Source organism: Lycorma delicatula, chromosome 6 (assembly GCF_047948215.1).
Source record: "Lycorma delicatula isolate Av1 chromosome 6, ASM4794821v1, whole genome shotgun sequence".
In the NCBI taxonomy this organism is placed as follows: Eukaryota; Metazoa; Arthropoda; class Insecta; order Hemiptera; family Fulgoridae; genus Lycorma; species Lycorma delicatula.
In genome coordinates, this window is record NC_134460.1 from 5,645,945 (window position 1) to 5,670,502 (window position 24,558).

The 24,558-nt window shown below is 33.4% G+C and overlaps 1 protein-coding gene across 1 annotated transcript in view; it reads left to right on the forward strand.

The window, feature by feature from the left end:
• Nucleotides 1-24,558, forward strand: part of ds (dachsous cadherin-related 1) — a 222,397-nt gene that overhangs the window by 136,494 nt on the left and 61,345 nt on the right. The window contains exons 7-8 of the mRNA XM_075369073.1: nt 7,255-7,533; nt 22,698-22,921. Of these exons, the coding sequence (XP_075225188.1) occupies nt 7,255-7,533; nt 22,698-22,921 (503 nt within the window). The remainder of the gene's footprint in view (nt 1-7,254; nt 7,534-22,697; nt 22,922-24,558) is intronic.

The window sequence follows — 24,558 nt, forward strand, 5'->3', positions numbered from 1 at the left end:
TTCATCTATGCCGTTCATTGTTTCTTCTAAATACTTTTTACTCTCGGCTAGAATTACTATATCATCGGCAAATCGTAGCATCTTTATCTTTTCACCTTGTACTGTTACTCCGAATCTAAATTGTTCTTTAACATCATTAACTGCTAGTTCCATGTAAAGATTAAAAAGTAACGGAGATTTTTATAAATTCAGTGTTTTTTATAAATTCAAAATTGAAGGCGATCGCCTTCAATTTTGGGGAATGACATTTATAATTTTTATAATTAACATTATTCGACGAGGTTGGCGAGCGAAGCGAGCGTAAATTATGTTTAGCTTAAATTAAACTTCCTTTTTTTTACGAGGGTATCTCGTAATCTGTTTATCTTAGAGATCGGTTTCGAGTGATTTTTTTTTTTTTTTTTAATTTTTAATTATCGTTTTGATCCCTCTCTCTTTTTTTCCTGTTTAGTCTCCGGTAACTACCGTTTACATAATTCTTCAGAGGATGAATGAGGATGATATGTATGAGTGTAAATGAAGTGTAGTCTTGTACATTCTCAGTTCGACCGTTCCTGAGATGTGTGGTTAATTGAAACCCAACCGCCAAAGAACACCTTTATCCACGATCTAGTATTCAAATCCGTGTAAAAATAACTGGCTTTACTAGGACTTGAACGCTGTAACTCTCGACTTTCCAAATCAGCTGATTTGGGAACCACTAGACCAACCCGATGGGTTAACCGTTTTGACCCTTACCAGAGCTTATCTGCGTTTGTCTACATATACAGGCTAAGGTCCGAATAAGAAAATATATCGGTCTTTCACCTAACATATATATACAAGTAGTCAAAGGATTGAAAAATTCACATCGTATGTTTTTCTTGTACTTCAATTTTGAAAAATCTACCCGTTTCGTTCGATTCAGAAACCAAACAACCGATCCCTCGCATAAAGTTATTCGATTTGTAAGTGCAATAATACGATTATACCCGCGATCATTTTTCTGTAATCGTTATGAATTATTGAAACAACAACGGTGTCTTTTAATCTTTAAAAATTCTTAAAATATTTTAATCGAATAATTAAATCCCAAATTATTATGTTTTGCATATCTGAATAGTAATGGAGAAGGAAGAATTTAACAAGCGAGACGGTACAAATACAAAAATATTACTTATATTAATAGAAGAAATGAAAACAAAAATAATAAGTTAAAAAGAATTTACCGTAAAGAAACAGTTATATAGCAAGATGTAGCAGGCTTGAGGAAGCGTCTTATGAAATTTTATCTTTGAAATACTTATGTGTAGATATGATTCGTGAAAATAAAAAAGCTAGAGGCAGTTGAAATGCGATCAAGAAGACAAATACGAAATTGAAGAAACTCAAAAAGTTTAATTTTTTCAGAGGAAATCGGAGAAGACTAAAATCTGCAGATAATGTGAAAAATGAAGTAATAAGGAGAGTTAAACGGTGCAGAAACTTAATTAAAATAATTCAGAATAGGAAAACCAACTGGCCGGGACATATCACGAAGAATTGATTAAAAAAAGCGCTAAAAGGATCGATTGAAAGTGGAAAAGAGGAAGACCGGAAAAAGGTAAAAATTATAAACGGTCGAAAAGGAATCACGAGCTATTAGGTACTGTAACGTATAGCTTGGAATAGAGTAAGTAGAAAGGAGATGGACGTGGTGCAAGGTATCTGCCTCGGGGTAGGTAACTATCTAATGATGATGTCTGTATAAATTCCTTGTAATAATAATTAATATAATAAAACGTAATTAAAGATAAACAAAAAAGTAAAAAAATTTAAATATTATTCGATAAAAGATAATTTGTGCGCTTCAGCCTGCCTGAACCGCGACACAGTTACCCGGTTGTTTTGATTTAATTATTTTTTATTCGTTATCGTTTGGAACAGTTTTGAAAGTTGGAGGTCAAATATTTCTTTTGTAATGAAAATAACAGTGATCAGCGGTTAGATGTAAACGTAAAAATTTGTTTTAAATGACATTTAAATCACAACAGAATAAATATAAAGTACACTCGACGTTGTTTAACTTGTGATATACGAGTCCTTAAAATCGGTTGTTAAAGGTGACTTCGTCCGTTGTCATTTTAACATTTACTTCGTATTATTTCATTTGAAAAATATTATTTTGTTTTTACTTTCCCGCCTAGATAGCGCTATAGCTCTAGTAGGGAAAGTATTGTAGTCGGTCCGAATCGGGCATATGCGATTTTCACCGGATCTTGACATTTTGACACCTAAGGAACCCATAAAACCGGATGGAAATTTTCCGAATGTTTGTATATAAGTGTATGTGTTCGGTGTCACTCTAGATTACCTTATATCTCCAGAACTACCGGTCCGATTTTGACCAAATATGGCCAGATTACTTGTACATATGAGGCGTTGATACCGTTAAATTTTCAACTTAAAAGGTCAAGGAATGAGGCTGTAGAGCAAGATCACCCTCATTGTTTCGAGATTTCGCTTAATTAATGTCATATTTTTCTTACGCGCATTTGTTACGATTAAAAAAAAAAAAAAAACAAAAACTTTTTTTTTAAATCGCATCCCCACCCAATTAAATGCTGTTGTAGTCGTCCGCTATGTTTTGACGTCACAGGTGAGCGGTAGAATTAAATAAATGAATTATATTTAAAGTGTAAAAGACTAACTCGGTCTGGTCGGGTCTCAAACTCGATCGCCCGATCGACTCGGTAGCTTGTGCGTTAAGCCTGACGGTTACACAGGCCTGCCGACCGAACAAGCAAAATTTGTTCTGTGTAAACTTTCAAATTACATTATTTTATTTAATGCCGACCGTCGCTGCTAGTACCCTCACATCCGCGAGAATTAAATACGGTATGCGCGCGCATTTTAGTATAATCATTGAATTAAATAAACGAAAAAATATTATATTTAAATAAAATGATAAATATTTTAAATTAAGTTGTATGTGAGTTTGCGTATGTATAAACCGTGCATCAGAAAAAATCCGCAGTTGTAGGATCTTTCCGAAGACGGGAAAGTCCTACGACTGTGTCGTCCTGTAGAATCTTACATTAAAAAACTTTTTTCTCGTCTTAATTCAGGGCTCAAAATTTTACAATAGAATATTTTATATATATATATTTACAATTTTAAATATTAATTTTATTACTGCAAGTTATTAAATTACGGATTTTTTCTCGTTTAGATATTTTATATTTATTTTTTGTAACTCTATTAATTGAAAAAAAGGAATTTTTCGGTTTTCCGCATTAAAAATCATTACAGTTTTTAATATAAATAAATTGTAAATTAATAATTTCGATATTATACGACGGTAAAATTGTTGTATATGGCTAACATCATCCAGTTTCAGTGTATTAATCAAATTAACATTTTTTGTTCTTGTGTTTATGAATTTTTTCTTCTTTTTGACTTGCCGATTGTAAAAATTAATAAAAATCTTGTAATATTTAAACATATTTCATTTTAATTATGACTGTGCATGTATGTATATATATGTATATATATATATATATATATATATATGTGTGTGTGTATGGGTGGGTGTTTTAAAATAATATTAAAAATTACTTCTAGCATGGTTAAGGATTGCACTGTTCTGATCGTTATGTAAATAATGTCGTATGATATTTATTAATAAAATAAAATACAAACTAATAATAATAATATTATATAAATAAATAATAAGAAAAAGATTCTTTTTAATGAACGTGTTAGTGACAAGACAAGAGGAAAAAAGGCTTACAGGCGGCGGAATACAGCGCCAGGCCGCCCGGACCGTACGATAGGGCTGGTCGTAGCTGTACTTATCACGCCGGATAAAACCAGTGACACGGCCCTGAAACTTGTCGGACGCTCACAAATATGTCACTGAGAAAATACTATCGATTAATCATCACCCGTGAGGCGTAAAATTAACTCCCTCTCCGTCTTTCGCCTCTGTCTTTTGACCTCGTTGAAGGTGTCATCTGTTACAAGGAATGTTAAAAGCATTCCAGGAAGCGTTTCGAATCTAGAATCGAGCGATGGCTTGAAGCTGTAGATATCTTGCTTGCACCGAGCATACGTCAGTCTGTATACTCTGTTTTCATTATTTACTCGTAAAAAAAGCTATTCGGCTCGATCTACTAAGTTATATTATTAGTTTACCTGTTTCGACGTTGTTATTTTCTTGCTTCTGCGTTTGCCGTTCGGTTCGTAACTTGTTATTCAATCTTATCGTATACGTCCGACTGTGTTTCTCATTTACCTGAATTTTTTCTACGGCGCGATACAATTATTTACAATAACTATATTAGGAGAAGTCAAAAAAATAAAAACTATATCGAGATACACGTTTTTAATATAAATATGTTTTCCATTTTTGAACGGTTACATTTTTATAACGTAAATACATTATCACAAAAATGTTATTTGGTTTCAAATAAATATAAAAAAACGATAGAATGAAATTCAATAAAATCGATAATTAAAAACATTTTGTTTACCGTATTTTGTTTGGATGAAATTTTAATTACAAATGATTCTCTTTGATGGAACATTCTCTCTAATACACTAAGGTTTTTTCTTTAAAAAAAATATCCTAAGTTATTTTTTCTGTACTGTAAAATTACAATTTAAATATTTAAAAATAATAATACAATTTTAACGCCTTATGAATTCATTCTTTTAATAAATACACTTACACACACACACACACACAAAACAAATAAAAAATTATAATATTAAAAATAAAACCAAAAGTTGTGGTGACCATTTATAATCAGAACAGGTGTGAGTTAAGGAGACTGATTATTGCCTCCGATGCTCTTTTTAATGTATTCTAGATAAAGTCGTAAAAGAACAGAGGAAAACATTGAAATTAAACGAGATGGAAACGTTAAGCTTAGATTACAAAAAAAGATAATCAAGAATTAAATTGTTTTGACTTTGCGGGCGATTTCTTAATCGTAGCGAACGATTTTGAAGTAGAAGAAATTTAGATGTTAAAAGAAATCGCAGCGAAACGGGATTACATATTAACTATAAAAAAAAAATTTGTTGACGAATATTAAAAATATAGTGGAATTTCTAAGAAGTGAAAAATTTAAATATCTCGGATTAATAATACTATAACGAACTCCCTGGAAAGATCAGACTCGGAAACGAAGTAATAAAATGAAGTAGCTCATCGACTGACAAAACGTCCCTTTCTTTTAACGCAAAATTTAAATAACGCAATAGTTAAACCGGAATGTATATGCTGCAGAAAATATCTAAAGGTCGATTAAAATTTCAGATTCTGAAGAGAAATTTTAAATTGAAATCGAGAAAGAAACTTTCTCATTGAAATTTCAAATTTCGAAGAGAAATTTGAAATCTATAGATAATAAAAATGACTAGACCAACCCACCGGGTTGGTCTAGTGGTGTTAACCACTAGACCAACCCAAATTTGAAACTCTACGTTTAATATTATGGATTTATTTACTCGTCATGAGATATAATCGCTTACAAGAACGGCGTCATATCCACGATAAAATGCAAGAATCGATTCCACGTCAAGCTTACTAAGGGAGATAAGGCGCTAGCTATTTGATTTTACCTAATATAAAGTTGGTTTTTATTGTGGCAAACATACCGAAATCCAGTATAATGGATATCAACCCACCGGGTTGATCTAGTGGTGAACGCATCTTCCCAAATCAGCTGATTTGGAAGTCGAGAATTCCAGCGTTTAAGTCCTAGTAAAGCCAGTTATTTTTACACGGATTTGAATACTAGATCGTGGATACCGGTGTTCTTTGGCGGTCGGGTTTCAATTAACCACACATCTCAGGAACGGTCGAACTGAGAATGTACAAGACTTACACTTCATTTATACTCATACATATCCTCATTCATCCTCTGAAGAATTATCTAAACGGTAGTTACCGGAGGCTAAACAGGAAAAAGAAAAAAAAATAGAAATGAAAAGATTTTAACACCGATCAGAGGTTGTTGGTAATTCTTATATAAAAGAATTAAATAGATACCTCATATTTAGAGACATTCTACGCGCTTTTAACGGGTAAAATTTTTAAAGGGAAATAAAACTTTTGATATATACAAAAGGTATTCGAGGATGTATGTTACCTTTGATAATATTTTCACATAAAAGTTAGCAAGTGAAAGAAAAGTAAGGGAGAAAAACTATCAAACCGTCTGAAAAAAGTGATGAATTCAGAATTTTACATATTAAAATGTTACATATTTGTTTTTTTATGAATCAAACATGCAGAATAATGAATGTTTGGCAGTAATAATGAAAAATTAAAAATAAAATCTTCAGAAACTATTTATAAAAGAAAATAATCTAACACTAGATGTGCATTTTGATTGTTATCAGTAGATCGGCGGATAGAGGAATCAAACAAAAAAAAAACATGTATTAATTATAAATATTAAAAACATGGTCTTTTTCTCTTGCGGATTATATAGTATTAGATACTACACTAAGGTGTTCGTTCCAAATGTTGTTCTTAGATTTTACGATATAATGATAACTTTTCTACTACCGTGTTTTCCTGCGTATCTCATCTAGAATATCCTGGCTTCTGTAACGGTTTCTCAAATTATATTTTTTTTACAGTTCTCAAAAATCTGCATCTTTAATTTTCTTTTCGTAACGATTTTGTTTTTAAACCTAAGTTTAAGTACCGTAAAACAAAAGCTGTAATAAACCCGTTTATCATAAAATCTGAAACGATTTGCAACCCGAGAAAAGTTTCAATCTGAGAACCGTATAAGAATCTTAGAAGCGTAATTATGCCTTTTATTAAAATAAAAAAAAGTTATTTTTCAATACAAAATGATAAAATGCCGTTTTACGCAGTTCAATTAGAAAATGAAAAGCTACCTTAAATTCTGTACCTATTGATGATAACTGATTAACGATTTTTTTCGTTAACCTTTTTTAGTATTTTTTCTTCACGATTTTATTTCGGTAACAATTTAGCGTAGCTCTTTATTTTTCAGGTAATAACGGAGAAAAACCTTAATTTTTAAATGCGCTTGTCGATATAATATTATTAGATGTTATTATATCTGTTTTACAGCTTCTTTATCTTCATTCAGCGATGTTACAGAATTTATTTCCATATAAATAAAGCTGTACTTATAAATATAGATTACAGATATTATTGTTTGATACATTTATATAGATATATCACGATATTGTAGCACGAATTGACATTGACATCGCATTACTTATTTCTTTTCTTTTTTTCAGGCGAGATGTTTACGAGGGAACCTTTAGATAGAGAAGCTAAAGCTGTACATGAATTAGTAGCGGAAGCGAGAGATCAAGGTGGTCCACCGCGAAGCGCAAGAGTCGCTGTTAGAGTACTTGTTACTGATGTTAACGATAATGCTCCCGATATTGTCGATCCTCAAGAAGATGTAATCAGCGTTAGGGAAGAACAACCACCAGGTACCGAAGTCGTGCGTGTTCGAGCTGTTGACAGAGATCAAGGGAATAATGCTACTTTGACTTATTCTATACTAAAAGGTAATATTATTGATTTATTACATAGTAAAAATCCATTACAAAAAGAAAAATCACCTAACATCCTATCTATATTATTATTTTTTTTTTTCATTGAAAGTGTAAATAATTTTTTTTTTATCGTGAAAAAGAAATTTTCATTATTTCTGATGGAAGAATTTTCTTATTAGGAAGGGACTTTAAGTGGATTCAAAAATACTGAATTGTAGTATTTTTTAAATTGTATTTTTTCTTTAAATTGGCAAAGGATATAGTCAAAATTGATATATAATATACATGAAAATTCGAATTTTTTTAAGAGTTATGAAATCGTTTTTCAAAAACAAAGTTTTTTATTTATAATTAATTTACAGTACTTTCGTTTTTCCTTTTCCCTATTGTTTAGTACCAATTTAGAAGGTTTTTTAAAAAGAGTTTTTACATATTCAATTTCAATTTATTTTAAAATCCTGCTTCATATTAATTACGAGTAATTATATTCTTAAAATTTATTTTAATTGTTAAATTACTATTTTCACAATTATTTTTTGTAAGATATGTAGGGGGTTATTCTACATATATACGCGTAGAATTGTAACAAAGCACGCTACCCTTAAATAGTTTTCCAGCAGTTAACATAGAAAAATGAAATTTATAAAACGCTCTACCTCGTAACGATTATTTTTCGGAATGAATTCACCACTTGGAATGTATTATATACAACTGTTGTAAACCTAGCTGTAAAAAATACTAAATTAGGGCGTAGCAGTCTTATAGCGAAAAAAGGGTGATTTGATTTCAGCATTTGCTACGTTATATCTTTCTATATTTAACTGTTCAAGTACTTTAAAGGTTTTCGTGCTTCATTAATACCAAATACATGTAGATATATACAAAGCGTTTATAAAACCGTTTCTAGAATTCAAGGGACGGTCCCCGTATTTAAACAAATAAAAATCTTTTCATCAACATACGTCTGAAAACGCTTATTTTACCGGCTCTCTGCCATTTTGTATTTTAAACGTAAAAATTTATTTCTCAGGAACGGTTAATCGTATCGAGCTGAAATTTCGTATATCGCTAGGATATCTATAGGTTTACTTGTATAAAAATAATGAACCTGATCTCTCAATCCATTTCAAAATGGCAGCCGTGTAAACTTATCAATCGTTAAGATCTTTGTAACCTCTGATCTATTTAAATGTTACGTTACTACAAAGAAATGTTAATCCTCTTTCATAAGAGGTTTAACGTTTCATATCCTCCCGAATAAAATTAACTCGACACGCACTCAACCGATATAATTTTATTAATGTTATCGTGAAATAAATTGTAATAAGTTAATAATATTGAAAATATTAATCGCTGAAATCGACATAACATTACGTTTAAACAAGCCGTCGGCTGCAAAGATATTAACGATTAAAATGTTTACGTGGCCGCCATTTTGAAATGAATTCAGAGGTGAGATTCATTATTTTTTTACTAGTAAATCTCTAATACCCTAGCGGTATTCGAAATTTCAGCTCGATCCCATCAACCGTTCTTGAGAAATAAATTTTTACGTTAAAACTACGAAATGGAGGATAGCCTCCATTAAAGTAAGTTTTTTTTTATTTTGATGCGGGGACCTTCTTCTTCGAATTCTTGAAACGGATTTTATAAACATCCTATATATTTTTTTTACATTTAATTTACGACCTTTCTTTCGTAATTATTATTTTTCGAAATCCTAAAATAAAAATAAATATTTAAAAAAGCCTTTTTATTCGATTTTATACGAGTAATAATTTGAATTTTTCGGATTAGAGGAAATGGCTTCAATAAACTACTACTTTAATTGATTTGATATATCGCGTATAATTGAGACGAATCGTTCCATAATTATTTTATAAAAATCAGTATGATCATTCCAGAGTAAACAGGATTTGGAAGTCGAGAGTTCCAGCGTTCAAGTCCTAGTAAAGTCAGTTATTTTTACATGGATTTGAGTACTAGATTGTTGATACTGATGTTCTTTGGTGGTTGGGTTTCAATTAACCCCACATTTCAGGAATGGTCGAACTGAGAGTGTACAACACTACAATTCATTTACACTCATTCATATCATCCTCTGAAGTATTATCTGAACGGTAATTACCGGAGGCTAAACAGGAAAAGAAAAGAGAGAAAGAGTAAACAGGGATAGAAATACACCATAACCTTCCAGACGGCATAATCTTTTTAATTAATAATATTATTTAAATAAAATATAAAATAATTATTACGAATTAAAAATTATTAATCGAATTCAATAAAAGCTAAACCGTATTTTAGAATAAAAATCCAACCCCGTAAATGATTAGCGCTTTCACCCGGAAGGTAGTATGTTCGAATCTCAGTTATTATTTTTATTTTTTTACGTGTTAAAAAGTTCATCTCTCGTGATAAATAAACGTATAAAACAACTGTGAACATAATCGGGGCCAGCCTGTAATTTACTAACGCAAATAAATTAGTATAATATTTACGTTAAATATTTTAAAGTTAAGCTTAACTTCAACACAAACTTCTTTGAATAGTAAATTCTTGCAAATTCGGTCCGTTATTGAACTTAATTTAGATATTAAGAAGACGATGGTGCATACAAAATTTCTATGACGTCTAAAAACGTAATGTAAGGATCTATCTGATACCTATTCTTCAGAGCTACGAAACGCTTTAACTCCCAGAGAAAATGGAACATTTATTGCGATATATAATAAAGCTGTTCAAAGATAAATCGATCGATCAGTAACTGATCGATCTGGCTTCTCCCTCCGGGTAAAAATATCCAGATTTCTTGACCGATCGTGAGCATTGCTTTCCTGAGATATCTCTGAAAAGATTATTTATTCTCCATCTGCGGTTCCTTCGCGGGTAGATAATTCTTTCTCAAAAGCTACAACTTTTTCCCCTTTATTTTTGATGTCCTCTTCCATATTTCTAGAGATAAGGATGCACTCAGGAGTTGAATTCTAATAGATCCACGATAAGGATCCCGAGATCTTTGGAGCTATTCCATACTTATATTTAGAATGATTGTTGCGTTTTTAGGGTAGGAAAGCTCCTCCCTGTAGACCGATCTGAATACTCTTATTTCTTCTCTAACGGCTGCAAAATGGGTATAATACGGTTGAACTGTCTGCTAAATTATTAAATGTTTTTATCGATATTCGAATTATGAATTGGCTTTCCGTCGAGGCCCATATTGATAATATTTTCTACAGAACGTCTACGAATCGCCTTATTTTGTTTGTAATTTGTCACCGAAAATGCCAGTATTTTGTAATTTTTCTCTTTAAAGTAAATCCGATAGAAAAAAGTTTTTGAAAATCTTTATAGCAAAAATATTTTTACTTTTCCATCTAGATACCGCTGTAGCAGAGCTGTAGGTCTGTAGGGGAAAGTATTGTAATCGGTCCGATTTCGACATGCGGTTTTCACCGTATCTTGACGTTTTCACGCCTAAAGAAGCCAAAAAGCCCGATGGAAATTTTCCCGATGTTAATGTTCGTATGTGTCGGCCTCTAAATCATCTTATATCTCTAGAACTGCCGGTCCGATTTTGACCAAACTCGGTCAGATTACTTCTACGTGAGGGACATTGATGCGGTTGAATTTTCAATGTAAAAGATCAAGGGATGAGGCTGTACAGCAAGGTCACCCTCAGTATCTCGAGATTTCGCCTAATTAAGATCGCATTTTTCTTAGGCGCATTTGTTAACGATTAAAAAATAACAACATATGCAAAAAAAAATTTTGCAAAATCGCATCTCCTCCCCAATAAATTCTGTTGCAGTCGTTTGCTATGTTGTGACACAGGTTAGCGGTAGTTTTTTAAGTGTAAAAAAGTGTAAAAAAATCGGTCTGGCCGATTCTCGAACTCAAACGCTCGGCCTATTCGGTATCTTGTGCGTTAAGCCTCGCGGCTACACCGATCTGACGAGAACGAAATTTTTTCTATGTAAATAGTTTAGTTAGTACCGACTGTCGCCGCTAGTACCGCCGCACCGGTGCGAATTAAACACGGTATGCGCGCGAGCTTTAGTAATCATCGAATTAAATAACGAAAAAATATTATATTTAAATAAAATGATAACTATTTTATAATAATTCGTGTGTGCGTGTGAGTGTAAGTCCTGCATCGGAAACAAGCCGCAACTGTCTTTCAGCTTTTATTAAACTTAAACGTAAAATATATCACTGTAGAATGTATTCCTTTTTCTTTTTAAAATCGCTGAAAAATTATTTCTGGAGTTTAGTTATTCATCTTAGAAAATATTTAAGATAAGTAAATTATTAATATTTATAGTTAATAAATATTATTTTAACCTCAAGAGTGAAGAATTAAAACATATTCATTTTATGTAAGTACTGTAAAACAACCAATAAAAGTATATAATTCACATTACGCCAACACACACGCGCGCACACACAGAGAAAAAAACCCTAGGCTAATATCCAGTAACTTCACTTTGATAATACATTTGTTATAACTTATTTCTCATAATTTATGTAAATTATGTGCAATAAACGAACATAGCCTACAAGCACATCTGTAATAAATGGTATACATAAAAATTTAATTTATGTACATGTCGGCGTAAAGAAATATATTTATCTAATTAAAAATAATTAATGATGTAAATACCAATAGTTATAGTACATTAGTATTGAATTTCCTCGACGCCGCTGTTTATTTTTTAAATTTATTTTAATTCTTAGGGTCGTAGCGTCTATTGTGATCGAGCAGTTAATGACGAAGTGGTCTCTATATCTCTGTTAGGGTTGAGTGTAAACACGTCACATCGATAGAATGACATTTTTAACTCTGTATAGCATTCTCTCATAGAAATTCATTGATTGATTGCTCTCTACGTTAATGTCATCGCTCTACGATTTAACACTGTCCGTCTATCTATCTGTAAAGTCATTTATTATTATTATTTTTATGTATATTACAGTACGCACAGATCTTCTTCGTGAAAATAATATTTACATACAGCTTAGTTTCTCTTTTTTTAATTTAGGAATCCGGTACGTTCATCAAAAGGATATTACTTTTTTTTAGTTTCTGATAGTTTTTCAATACAGTATTTAATTTTTTTTTTTAATCTCGATTTTCTATTTTGTTACTACCATTTTTTTATAATTATATTTCAATTTTACTAAATCTTTGAGTATTAGAAACTATTCTGTGAATTAATTATTAGATTACAGAAAAAACACATAAAAATCGGGGTCTTTATATTTATAATATTTTATAGTTTCTTCAGTCATTCTTTAACTATATGTTTTGTTACAGAACAAGGAATTGATCGAAACCCTCAAACGGAATTATGTTTACTGGAAATAAATAAATTTAAAAATAATAATTTAAATAATACCTTTCAAGCAAAGGTGAATAAATAATTTTTTTAGCTATAAAAATTGGATAGAACAAATTTTGGATAGCGTATACGAGTAGGAAAGGAAAATATAGTAAACTAATTTATAAAGGTTCTCCGTAAATAAAAACAAGTTAATATGTAAAAATATACTATTTAAAAAATTAATTAAAAAAATAACCCAGGAGGAACTATTAAGAGTTACAACCAAAAGTAAAAATCACCATTGCCGACCTCCGTGGCTGAGTAGATGGTCTCGGCATTTCGTGCGGAGGTCCCGAGTTCGAATCCCGATCAGCCGTGGCATCTTTGCATACATTCAAAATAAAAAAAAATTGACTTTCGTCATATTATTTATTAAAATCCAGTCTGTAATAATTCACAAACATAAGAGTTTAATGTGAAATAAAGCTAATTTTTTTCTTCTATAATCGGTGCGATCGATCAAACATGTTTTACTGGTGAAAATAAAGAAAAACGTTCATATAAATACGGGTTCGGATACTGTTCGTTGTCGAGTTGTAGCTTGCGAAAGAATTCGCCCTAATTTCTGCTCGAAGGGTGAAATGAGGCTAAACTAAAATTCTTAGAACTTAATAAATTAAGGAATAAATTTCATGAATTTTACCTCAAAAATTGAATAAAATCGGCTCCAGAATTGTACCTCAAATTATTTTTAAGAATTTATTTAAAAAACATAAAAAATTGATGTCTTTTTTTAATGAATTTTTTTGTTTCTTCGTAAGAACTCTAGGTAAACATCCAAAACACAGTCGGTCGTTTTCTTTCAAAGCATAGACTAAAATAAGATGAAAGATCGAGAAAGATTTCACGTGTTTATAATAGCTTCGAATAGATGAAAATAAATAATAAAAATTTTATCTCGTACAAAACACAAGAGGTGAACCAAAAGTATAATGTTTTAGAAACAATGTGGCGGATGAAAACATCGTGGAAGACCAGAAAGGTGTTTATATATTATCGTTGTATTTAAATTTAAAAAGTTCTACGCGACAGGAAGACGAATAAGATTAAAAAAATCAAGTCGTGTTTATAAATGTTATTAAACTTTATTAATAATTAATTAAGTACGCTTGACGATAAATAATCAATTAAATAGCATAATACAGTATGACTATTAACAATTGCGGTTTTTTCAATTCGTGAAAACGTGAACCGGATTTAAAATATATATATAATGTATTAATTTGTATAAGATTAAAAGAATTTATTACTAATTAAATTACGATAATTCAACGTTTATGTTTTTCTTAGCGCTTGTATTTTTTATTTTATTATTAACAAAGGACACGTGAATGTAACTTATAACCGTTCATTCCAGACGGGACCCCTCGCGTGTGTTTCATTCTGTTTGTGTTCGCTCCCTTGTAAAAAAAATATATATATATAAATAAATAAATAAATAAAGAGAGGCTTTTTGAGTATTTGTGTTTGTATAATATAAAGAGGCGATGCCAGTACAAGATAATCCCATCTAGTTTAGTCTCGCGAGGTAGTAAGACAGTCAGAAAGAGGCAAGATGAAAGTAATAAACACAATTCACTTCGGTTTGTTATATAATGTTTTTCTTATATTTAAAAAGAAGAAAAAAGTATTTCTAAGAACTCTTTTAGACTTATATTGACATGATCTGTTTAACAAAAATGTAAATATCCGCTTTATTTTTAACCGTACAAATTATCTTAAATAAACTGAATGTATAGATGTATTATAAATATTTTAATGAACGCTTAGTTTTTTAAATAATAATTTTCTTTTATTGTAATTAAATTTACTTCTTTTTCTACTCATACGGTAAATAAAACTGCGATACACAACGTTCACAGTATTTGAATTTGATGTATTTTGTTAGTTAATAATTATTAGAAAATGCGGCATATGATTTTCTCAAATTTGTCAGCATCTCTCTTTTTCTCTCTGTTCAATTTATTTCTCCGCGATAGCTTTATCAAAATCTAAATTTTTTTAAAATATTTAATTATAAATTTATCATCTGTTGTAAGATTACCAATACGAAAAATAATTGATGATTCAATAATTAACATGTCGAATTGTTATAAATATATATATATATATGTAGGTATATCACATTCCTCCAAAATAATTTATATGACGTTAAATGTAAGAAAGAATGTCGACTGCTTTGTACTTTAGAAAGAATTCTTATGCAGACTTTAACCAACAGTAGGCATTTCAGTCGTTCGACTTTTTTTTGTATAACGACAGTATATAAAATTAATAAAATAGAATTTTATAATTTTTTTAATATTTATTGAAATTATACTATAAAAAATCATTCTGTCTTTACTTTGTCGTTTTGATTCGTGTAATTTTATTATAGAAGGTATTTTTAACTTATTAAGTTAGTAATTCCAGATAATCCAAACAAAGTAACATCGTTCGGATTACAGGAAGGCTTTATAATAGAACCCAAAAATCATCATGAATTACAGTGGAAATAAATGATTCGTCTAGTTGCAACTTACTATAAATAAAAACTAATTTTTTTCTTTTTTTTTAACATACCGACGAATATAATTTTTTTACTGCAAAACAAAATATAGAAATTAGATACAGTTTGGTAGAAAATTTAATATAAAAAACGAAAAAAATTCGTAATGGAAGTAGATTTTTAAATAATCTTATAACGCGAAAATTAAAAGCGAGTTTTTGCATAACCGAAACATTTTTAGTAAATAATGAAAGTGGACATTGGTATTGGTTACCTTCTAAAAATATTTTTTCTGCGTTGCGGTGCTTAACTTACGGTTCTGACTTACCGTAAACGTAAGTAAATTTGAATACAAAAAAAAATTACATGAAAAAAGGCTCATGAACAGAATCAACATACCTCAAAGAATACGTATACAGTTGTATATGCATACGTATGCACGAATATAAAATAAACAAAAATGAGTCCAAGAACATCGATAAAGTTCAGAACTTAAAAAGCATAGAAAACACCAAAAAATATTCTTATCGATCAAACAAACAAAAAACCTTGTGACGTTACCTGTTGCCAAACCACATCCTCCGTTTCAAGTCCTGAGGGGCTTTACCGGAAGTCGTCTTTAAACCCTGTAACTAATTACATCTCACAGTCATCAGCCAGGCCTCGGTCGGGATGCCGCTGATTTAAATGCCTCGGAAGACATTTGTAAAATACGTATCAAATTTCGCCTTCACGTAAGCCTCGAACGGACATCTTCACACCCAACCTAACATGATTCACTCAAACTAACAGACCGAAACCGCGGAAACGCGAACCCCGCGCCTAGAACAGATTTGACAACACCGTTCGTGACTGTGAATGCCTCAGAAAACGAACGAGTTAAATCGGTTACACTCAGTTAAATCAGTGCTACACTCGTACCGATCAAAATTATGTCTTACCCAACATAGAAATTCAGACCTACACACAAATAAGTCGACCGATTTAGGTAGCCTAATAAGGGGAACGCAACCTTATTCCGGTCCGCGCAGGAGCCGGGGACAAACCCGCATCCCCACCCGATCCCATCATGATGTCTCGCGTGACATTACCAAGTCACGATCAGGACCGCCACCGGCGTAGGGAAGCAAAGCCCCCGGTCGCACGGGTTAACATATCCCGACGGCGCAGCCACCCCCACCAGCGGGAGCTCCAAATCGAATCACAAACAACACCGATATAACCGTGGCACGATGTCAATGCGCCTACATCCGACCGATCCAATGCCAAAGCCGGAACCCTAGCCACCCGGGATCTTACCACGATCGAGTACCTCGATTGAACTCCCTCTGCAGACCTACACACCGCAAGGGCGCGAAGAAAACCAGCCGCTATAGACCGCTCCTCGCAGATCATCCTGTTAAAACGGAGATCCAGAAAGGAATGTATTCTCTCAGGTTCCTTAACAGCTCGTGAACGTTCGACCTCGTGTCTTTTTTTTTTTTTTTTTTATATTCCCACCTACTCCTCTGGAACGGATCTACAATCAAGTTTGACTCGCGCCAGAGGAGTGTCCTTTACTCTAGCTCGCCTCCCCGCCCGCCGGCTGTATGTCCGGCACGGCAGGTCAGTTCACCGGTTAGCTCTTTTATTTCGTAGGTGGAAATTCCACCTACGACAAGCCGTCATCAGCGAGCGGTTTCTTCTTGACGAGCTTTCTCATCTTTCTTCTTTATAACTGCGGTTATAAACGACGAGATCACATTAAAGTTATCCTCGTTAAGTAGCATTTTATCCACCACATTCTCCGTAGATAATGGCCCTATACGTCTTACACAGGATTGCCTGCTTTCGGTCCAACGGTTACATTCAAATACTACATGTTCAGGGGAATCATATGCCCCACAGTAAGGACAGTTGTTGTTATCTACCCTTAGTCTCGCACATAAATAGGACCTGAACGACCCATGCTCTGTAAAAAATTGCGTTATCCAGTAATTTATGTCCCCGAACTTCCTTTCTATCCACGGTCGGATCAAAGGTATCAAACGATGTGTCCATCGTCCCGTGTTGGCTACATCCCAACGATGTTGCCGATTACGCAGCATCTCTTCATATGCTTCTTTAGAAGGTTGTCCACATGCTATACTCACTCGCATCTCCGCCAGTTGTTTAAGCGGAGGAACTCCTGCAATTACGAGTACCGCCTCGGTGGAGACTGAAGAATATGCGCATATCACTCTTAAGCCCATGCGCCGTTGAATTCCTTCAAGGGCTCTTCTGTTCTTGTCGGCACGCAGAGCTCTTTCCCAGACTTGTATACCGTAAAGTAAGATGGAATTAACTTTTTTTTTTTTTTTTTGTCTTCAGTCACTTGACTGGTTTGATGCAGCTCTCCAAGATTCCCTATCTAGTGCTAGTCGTTTCATTTCAGTATACCCTCTACATCCTACATCCCTAACAATTTGTTTTACATATTCCAAACGTGGCCTGCCTACACAATTTTTCCCTTCTACCTGTCCTTCCAAAATTAAAGCGACTATTCCAGGATGCCTTAGTATGTGGCCTATAAGTCTGTCTCTTCTTTTAACTATATTTTTCCAGATGGTTCTTTCTTCATCTATTTGCCGCAATACCTCCTCATTTGTCACTTTATCCACCCATCTGATTTTTAACATTCTCCTATAGCACCACATTTCAAAAGCTTCTAACCTTTTCTTCTCAGATACTCCGATTGTCCAAGTTTCACTTCCATATAAAGCGACACTCCAAACATACACTTTCAAAAATCTTTTCCTGACATTTAAATTAATTTTTGATGTAAACAGCTTATATTTCTTACTGAAGGCTCGTTTAGCTTGTGCTATTCGGCATTTTATATCGCTCCTGCTTCGTCCATCTTTAGTAATTCTACTTCCCAAATAACAAAATTCTTCTACCTCCATAATCTTTTCTCCTCCTATTTTCACATTCAGTGGTCCATCTTTGTTATTTCTACTACATTTCATTACTTTTGTTTTGTTCATGTTTATTTTCATGCAATAGTTCTTGCGTAGGACTTCATCTATGCCGTTCATTGTTTCTTCTAAATCCTTTTTATTCTCGGCTAGAATTACTATATCATCAGCAAATCGTAGCATCTTTATCTTTTCACCTTGTACTGTTACTCCGAATCTAAATTGTTCTTTAACATCATTAACTGCTAGTTCCATGTAAAGATTAAAAAGTAACGGAGATAGAGAACATCCTTGTCGGACTCCCTTTCTTATTATGGCTTCTTTCTTATGTTCTTCAATTGCTACTGTTGCTGTTTGGTTCCTGTACATGTTAGCAATTGTTCTTCTATCTCTGTATTTGAACCCTAATTTTTTTAAAATGCTGAACATTTTATTCCAGTCTACGTTATCGAATGCCTTTTCTAGGTCTATAAACGCCAAGTATGTTGGTTTGTTTTTCTTTAATCTTCCTTCTACTATTAATCTGAGGCCTAAAATTGCTTCCCGTGTCCCTATACTTTTCCTGAAACCAAATTGGTCTTCTCCTAACACTTCCTCCACTCTCCTCTCAATTCTTCTGTATAGAATTCTAGTTAAGATTTTTGATGCATGACTAGTTAAACTAATTGTTCTGTATTCTTCACATTTATCTGCCCCTGATTTCTTTGGTATCATTACTATAACACTTTTTTTGAAGTCTGACGGAAATTCCCCTTTTTCATAAATATTACACACCAGTTTGTATAATCTATCAATCGCCTCCTCCCCTGCACTGCGCAGTAATTCTACAGGTATTCCGTCTATTCCAGGAGCCTTTCTGCCATTTAAATCTTTTAATGCTCTCTTAAATTCAGATCTCAGTATTGTTTCTCCCATTTCATCCTCCTCAACTTCCTCTTCTTCCTCTATAAAACCATTTTCTAATTCATTTCCTCCGTATAACTCTTCAATATATTCCACCCATCTATCGACTTTACCTTTCGTATTATATATAGGTGTACCATATTTGTTTAACACATTATTAGATTTTAATTTATGTACCCCAAAATTTTCCTTAACTTTCCTGTATGCTCCGTCTATTTTACCAATGTTCATTTCTCTTTCCACTTCTGAACACTTTTCTTTAATCCACTCTTCTTTCGCCAGTTTGCACTTCCTGTTTATAGCATTTCCTAATTGCCGATAGTTCCTTTTACTTTCTTCATCACTAGCATTCTTATATTTTCTACGTTCATCCATCAGCTGCAATATATCGTCTGAAACCCAAGGTTTTCTACCAGTTCTCTTTATTCCGCCTAAGTTCGCTTCTGCTGATTTAAGAATTTCCTTTTTAACATTCTCCCATTCTTCTTCTACATTTTCTATCTTATCTTTTTTACTCAGACCTCTAGCGATGTCCTCCTCAAAAATCTTCTTTACCTCCTCTTCCGCAAGCTTCTCTAAATTCCACCGATTCATCTGACACCTTTTCTTCAGGTTTTTAAGCCCCAATCTACATTTCATTATCACCAAATTATGGTCGCTATCAATGTCTGCTCCAGGGTAAGTTTTGCAGTCAACGAGTTGATTTCTAAATCTTTGCTTAACCATGATATAATCTATCTGATACCTTCCAGTATCGCCTGGCTTTTTCCAAGTGTATATTCTTCTATTATGATTTTTAAATTGGGTGTTGGCAATTACTAAATTATACTTCGTGCAAAACTCTATAAGTCGGTCCCCTCTTTCATTCCTTTTGCCCAGCCCGTATTCACCCACTATATTTCCTTCCTTGCCTTTTCCAATGCTTGCATTCCAATCTCCAACTATTATTAAATTTTCATCTCCTTTTACGTGTTTAATTGCTTCATCAATCTCTTCGTATACACATTCTACCTCATCATCATCATGGGCGCTTGTAGGCATATAGACGTTAACAATCGTTGTCGGTTTAGGTTTTGAATTTATCCTTATTACAATGACTCTATCGCTATGCGTCTTGAAATACTCCACTCTCCTCCCTATTTTCTTGTTCATCACGAAACCTACTCCTGCCTGCCCATTATTTGACGCTGAGTTAATTACTCTAAAGTCACCCGACCAAAAGTCGCCTTCCTCTTCCCACCGAACCTCACTAATTCCTACTATATCCACGTTTACCCTATCCATTTCCCTTTTTAAATTCTCTAGCCTACCAACCTTTTTTAAGCTTCTAACATTCCACGCTCCGACTCGTAGAATGTTATTTTTTAATTTTCTGGTGACCCCTTCCTTAGTAGTCCCCACCCGGAGATCCGAACGGGGGACTATTTTACCTCCGGAATATTTTACCAAGGAAGGCGCCTCCATTATTGTATATGTGAAAATGCAGAGCCACATTTTCTTGGAAAAAAAGCAGCTGTAGTTTTCCATTGCTTTCAGCTGCGCAGTACTCAGAGGACTGAGTGATGTTGATACGGCCGTTTAAGTCGTCCTGACTCACGCCCCTAACAACTACTGAAAGAGCTGCTGCCCTCTTTCAGGAATCATTCCTTAGTCTGGCTCTCAACAGATACCTCTCCGATATGGTTGCACCTTCGGTCCAGCTACTCTGTATCCCTGAGCACTCAAGCCCCCTCACCAACGGCAAGGTCTCATGATTCATAGAGGAGGGAGGAATTAACTACGCGAGCGTAAATCTTACGCTTCGCAGTTCTGGATCCTGTCATATTACCGAGTAATCTGCTAAGATTTTTGACCGTGCATTCAGCTCGTTTACGTATTTCATTCACGTGTGTCGTAAAACTCCTCCTCTTGTCAAGCCAGATCCCTAAATATTTGGCTGAAGTCTGTTGCTGGACAAGATTACCCCCTACTCGAATTAGGATGTCAGATATTCTCCTACGACCTGTCATGACTACGTATTTTGTTTTACCGTGCGAAAGCCTTTAGTAGACATCCAGACTTCTGCCATTCGTATCGCTGCGTTTGCCTTCTCCGATACCTCTACTTCAATTTTTCCAGTAACAACCAAGGCCAGGTCGTCAGCAAAAGCCGCTGGGAAAACACCCAGAGGATAACTCAGCCCGAGAATTCCGTCATAGACCAGATTCCAAAGGAGTGGCCCCAAGACAGAGCCTTGAGGCACTCCACACGTCACTTTGAAGCGGAAGCAGGATCTACCCTGGTGACAAACAACAAACCTATCCTGCAGGTAATTCTGGATAATTCTTCTTAGGTATCCAGGAATATCCTTATCTCTCAACGCTTGTAGGATCGCATCCCATTTCAGCGAATTAAAGGCATTGCTCACATCAAGCAATATCACAGTTGGTATCTTCCTGGTGCGCCAAGTACCCGATGCCGCTTCGTCCACCAGACGCATTCGACCTCGTGTCTGGGACAGACATAGAGAACGTGGTTCACTGTATCATCAGTCGCTAATTAATTAATGCTGATGCATTAATGCAGACTGCTTCCCGCAAGACTGTTCTACAACCGCCTATAACAGCCAGCAAGAGGAGTCGCTGCGCCCGCAGCAAAATGTCCGCGTAACGATGCACAAAACACATTAGGGTACCTGATTTACCTCAAATCTCGGAGAACGTACAGATCTAATATACATATACAGTCGATTTAGGCGCCTAACGTCTTCGCTGTTATTCAGGAGATTAACCGCGAGCCAGTTCACGTGTTTGTTCGGTTTCGTTTTCTATCTTGTACCGAATCGCCGTATCTCCTCTCTAACGGTTGGCGATCCTATATAATCGTGAATTCCAGTTATTCGCAAATCACGGCGTTTCTATTATATTTTTAATCATTTTTTTTGGAATCGCTGTACGACTTCGACGTTACTCTCGCTTATCTTTCCCCACGTATTTCTATTATACATATTATCGCATTAAAACGCAATAATAACTTTTCAAATATTATATTACTTTTTTTTTAACTTAATGTAATTTTCAAAATAAAATTTTTATCATTATGAAATTGTTAAATCGTAATATTGTTTATTTTTATTTTACAGATGGTTTATATAAAAGGATTTTTAGAAATAAAAATTAAAATTTAGAATTTTAATGATCAATAATATGCTGCTGGTCTGAATTTTCAAAGGTTCTGATTAGAGGTTCCGATTAGTAGGATAGCGTGGCATAGTTACAAAAGTATAATCTTATTCATCGTTACAACGTTATCGTACATGCTACTAAATTTTTACTTTGTAAAACGAGTTATATTTTTATGTTAAACCGTTTTTTTTTTAGTTTTAAAAACATAGTACTTTAAAACGAATATCCTCATCCGTATTATCTAATATAATTTTAGATTTAATTTAAAATAAAAATTTTTATTATGTTATGTTTTAATTAATAGGTCGTGATACGGACGGTTATGGAGTATTTACTGTGGATCCTGTTAGTGGACTCGTCAGAACCAGGGTAGTGCTTGATCATGAAGAAAGATCTATATATAGAATCGCTGTATCCGCTACTGATAATGGAAATCCTCCCCGACAATCTGTACGCTTATTAAGGGTTGAAGTACTTGATTTGAATGATAACAGACCTACATTCACCAGTTCAAGTCTTGTTTTTAAGGTACGTATAGTTATACATTTTCATAATAAATAAAATTATTTTATATAGTTAAATTTTTTTTATAATTATTTTTATATTACATTAATCGTCTGTTCCTTACGGCTTATTTTTAATTATTGTTGTTTAATAAATTTATTAATTTTTTTTTGTTCGATAAAAAATCAAGCAGTCAATTTGAAAAGGAAAAAAAGAACAAGCGTGACCGGATCTCTTCGAAGCGATTAGAGTTTTGATCGAGAATTAAATAAATTAAAGTAAAAATTAGCCACTCTTTAATGAATACTTTTAAAATTAAAAAAACTGAATCGTAAATTTTTCTTTTTTTAATTAGAAACTTGGCGTTTATAGACCTAGAAAAGGCTTTCGATAACGTAGACTGGAATAAAATGTTCAGCATTTTAAAAAAATTAGGGTTCAAATACAGAGATAGAAGAACAATTGCTAACATGTACAGGAACCAAACAGCAACAATAACAATTGAAGAACATAAGAAAGAAGCCCTAATAAGAAAGGGAGTCCGACAAGGATGTTCCCTATCTCCGTTACTTTTTAATCTTTACATGGAACTAGCGGTTAATGATGTTAAAGAACAATTTCGATTCGGAGTAACAGTACAAGGTGAAAAGATAAAGATGCTACGATTTGCCGATGATATAGTAATTCTAGCCGAGAGTAAAAAGGATTTAGAAGAAACAATGAACGGCATAGATGATGTCCTACGCAAGAACTATCGCGTGAAAATAAACAAGATCAAAACAAAAGTAATGAAATGTAGTAGAAATAACAAAGATGGACCGCTGAATATGAAAATAGGAGGAGAAAAGATTATGGAGGTAGAAGAATTTTGTTATTTGGGAAGTAAAATTACTAAAGATGGACGAAGCAGCAGCGATATAAAATGCCGAATAGCTCAAGCTAAACGAGCCTTCAGTAAGAAATATAATTTGTTTACATCAAAAATTAATTTAAATGTCAGGAAAAGATTTTTGAAAGTGTATGTTTGGAGTGTCGCTTTATATGGAAGTGAAACTTGGACGATCGGAGTATCTGAGAAGAAAAGATTAGAAGCTTTTGAAATGCGGTGCTATAGGAGAATGTTAAAAATCAGATGGGTGGATAAAGTGACAAATGAAGAGGTATTGCGGCAAATAGATGAAGAAAGAAGCGTTTGGAAAAATATAGTTAAAAGAAGAGACAGACTTATAGGCCACATACTAAGGCACCCTGGAATAGTCGCTTTAATATTGGAAGGACAGGTAGAAGGGAAAAATTGTGTAGGCAGGCCACGTTTGGAGTATGTAAAACAAATTGTTGGGGATGTAGGATGTAGAGGGTATACTGAAATGAAACGACTAGCACTAGATAGGGCATCTTGGAGAGCTGCATCAAACCAGTCAAATGACTGAAGACAAAAAAAAAAAATTAGAAACAGCATCACAGTTTTGAAACTCTTGTTGGACAGACCTTTAAAACGCCATATTTTCTTAGCGTCAAATAATTTTTCTTTTTAAAATACATTTGATTACGTATTATTAATCCTCAGTTCAAAGTATCCACGATGATAAAAATGATATTCCCGAATTTTTGAGTCTTCGCTCACGTTCAGCAACCGTTTTATTTTTATCTAACAGCCACGT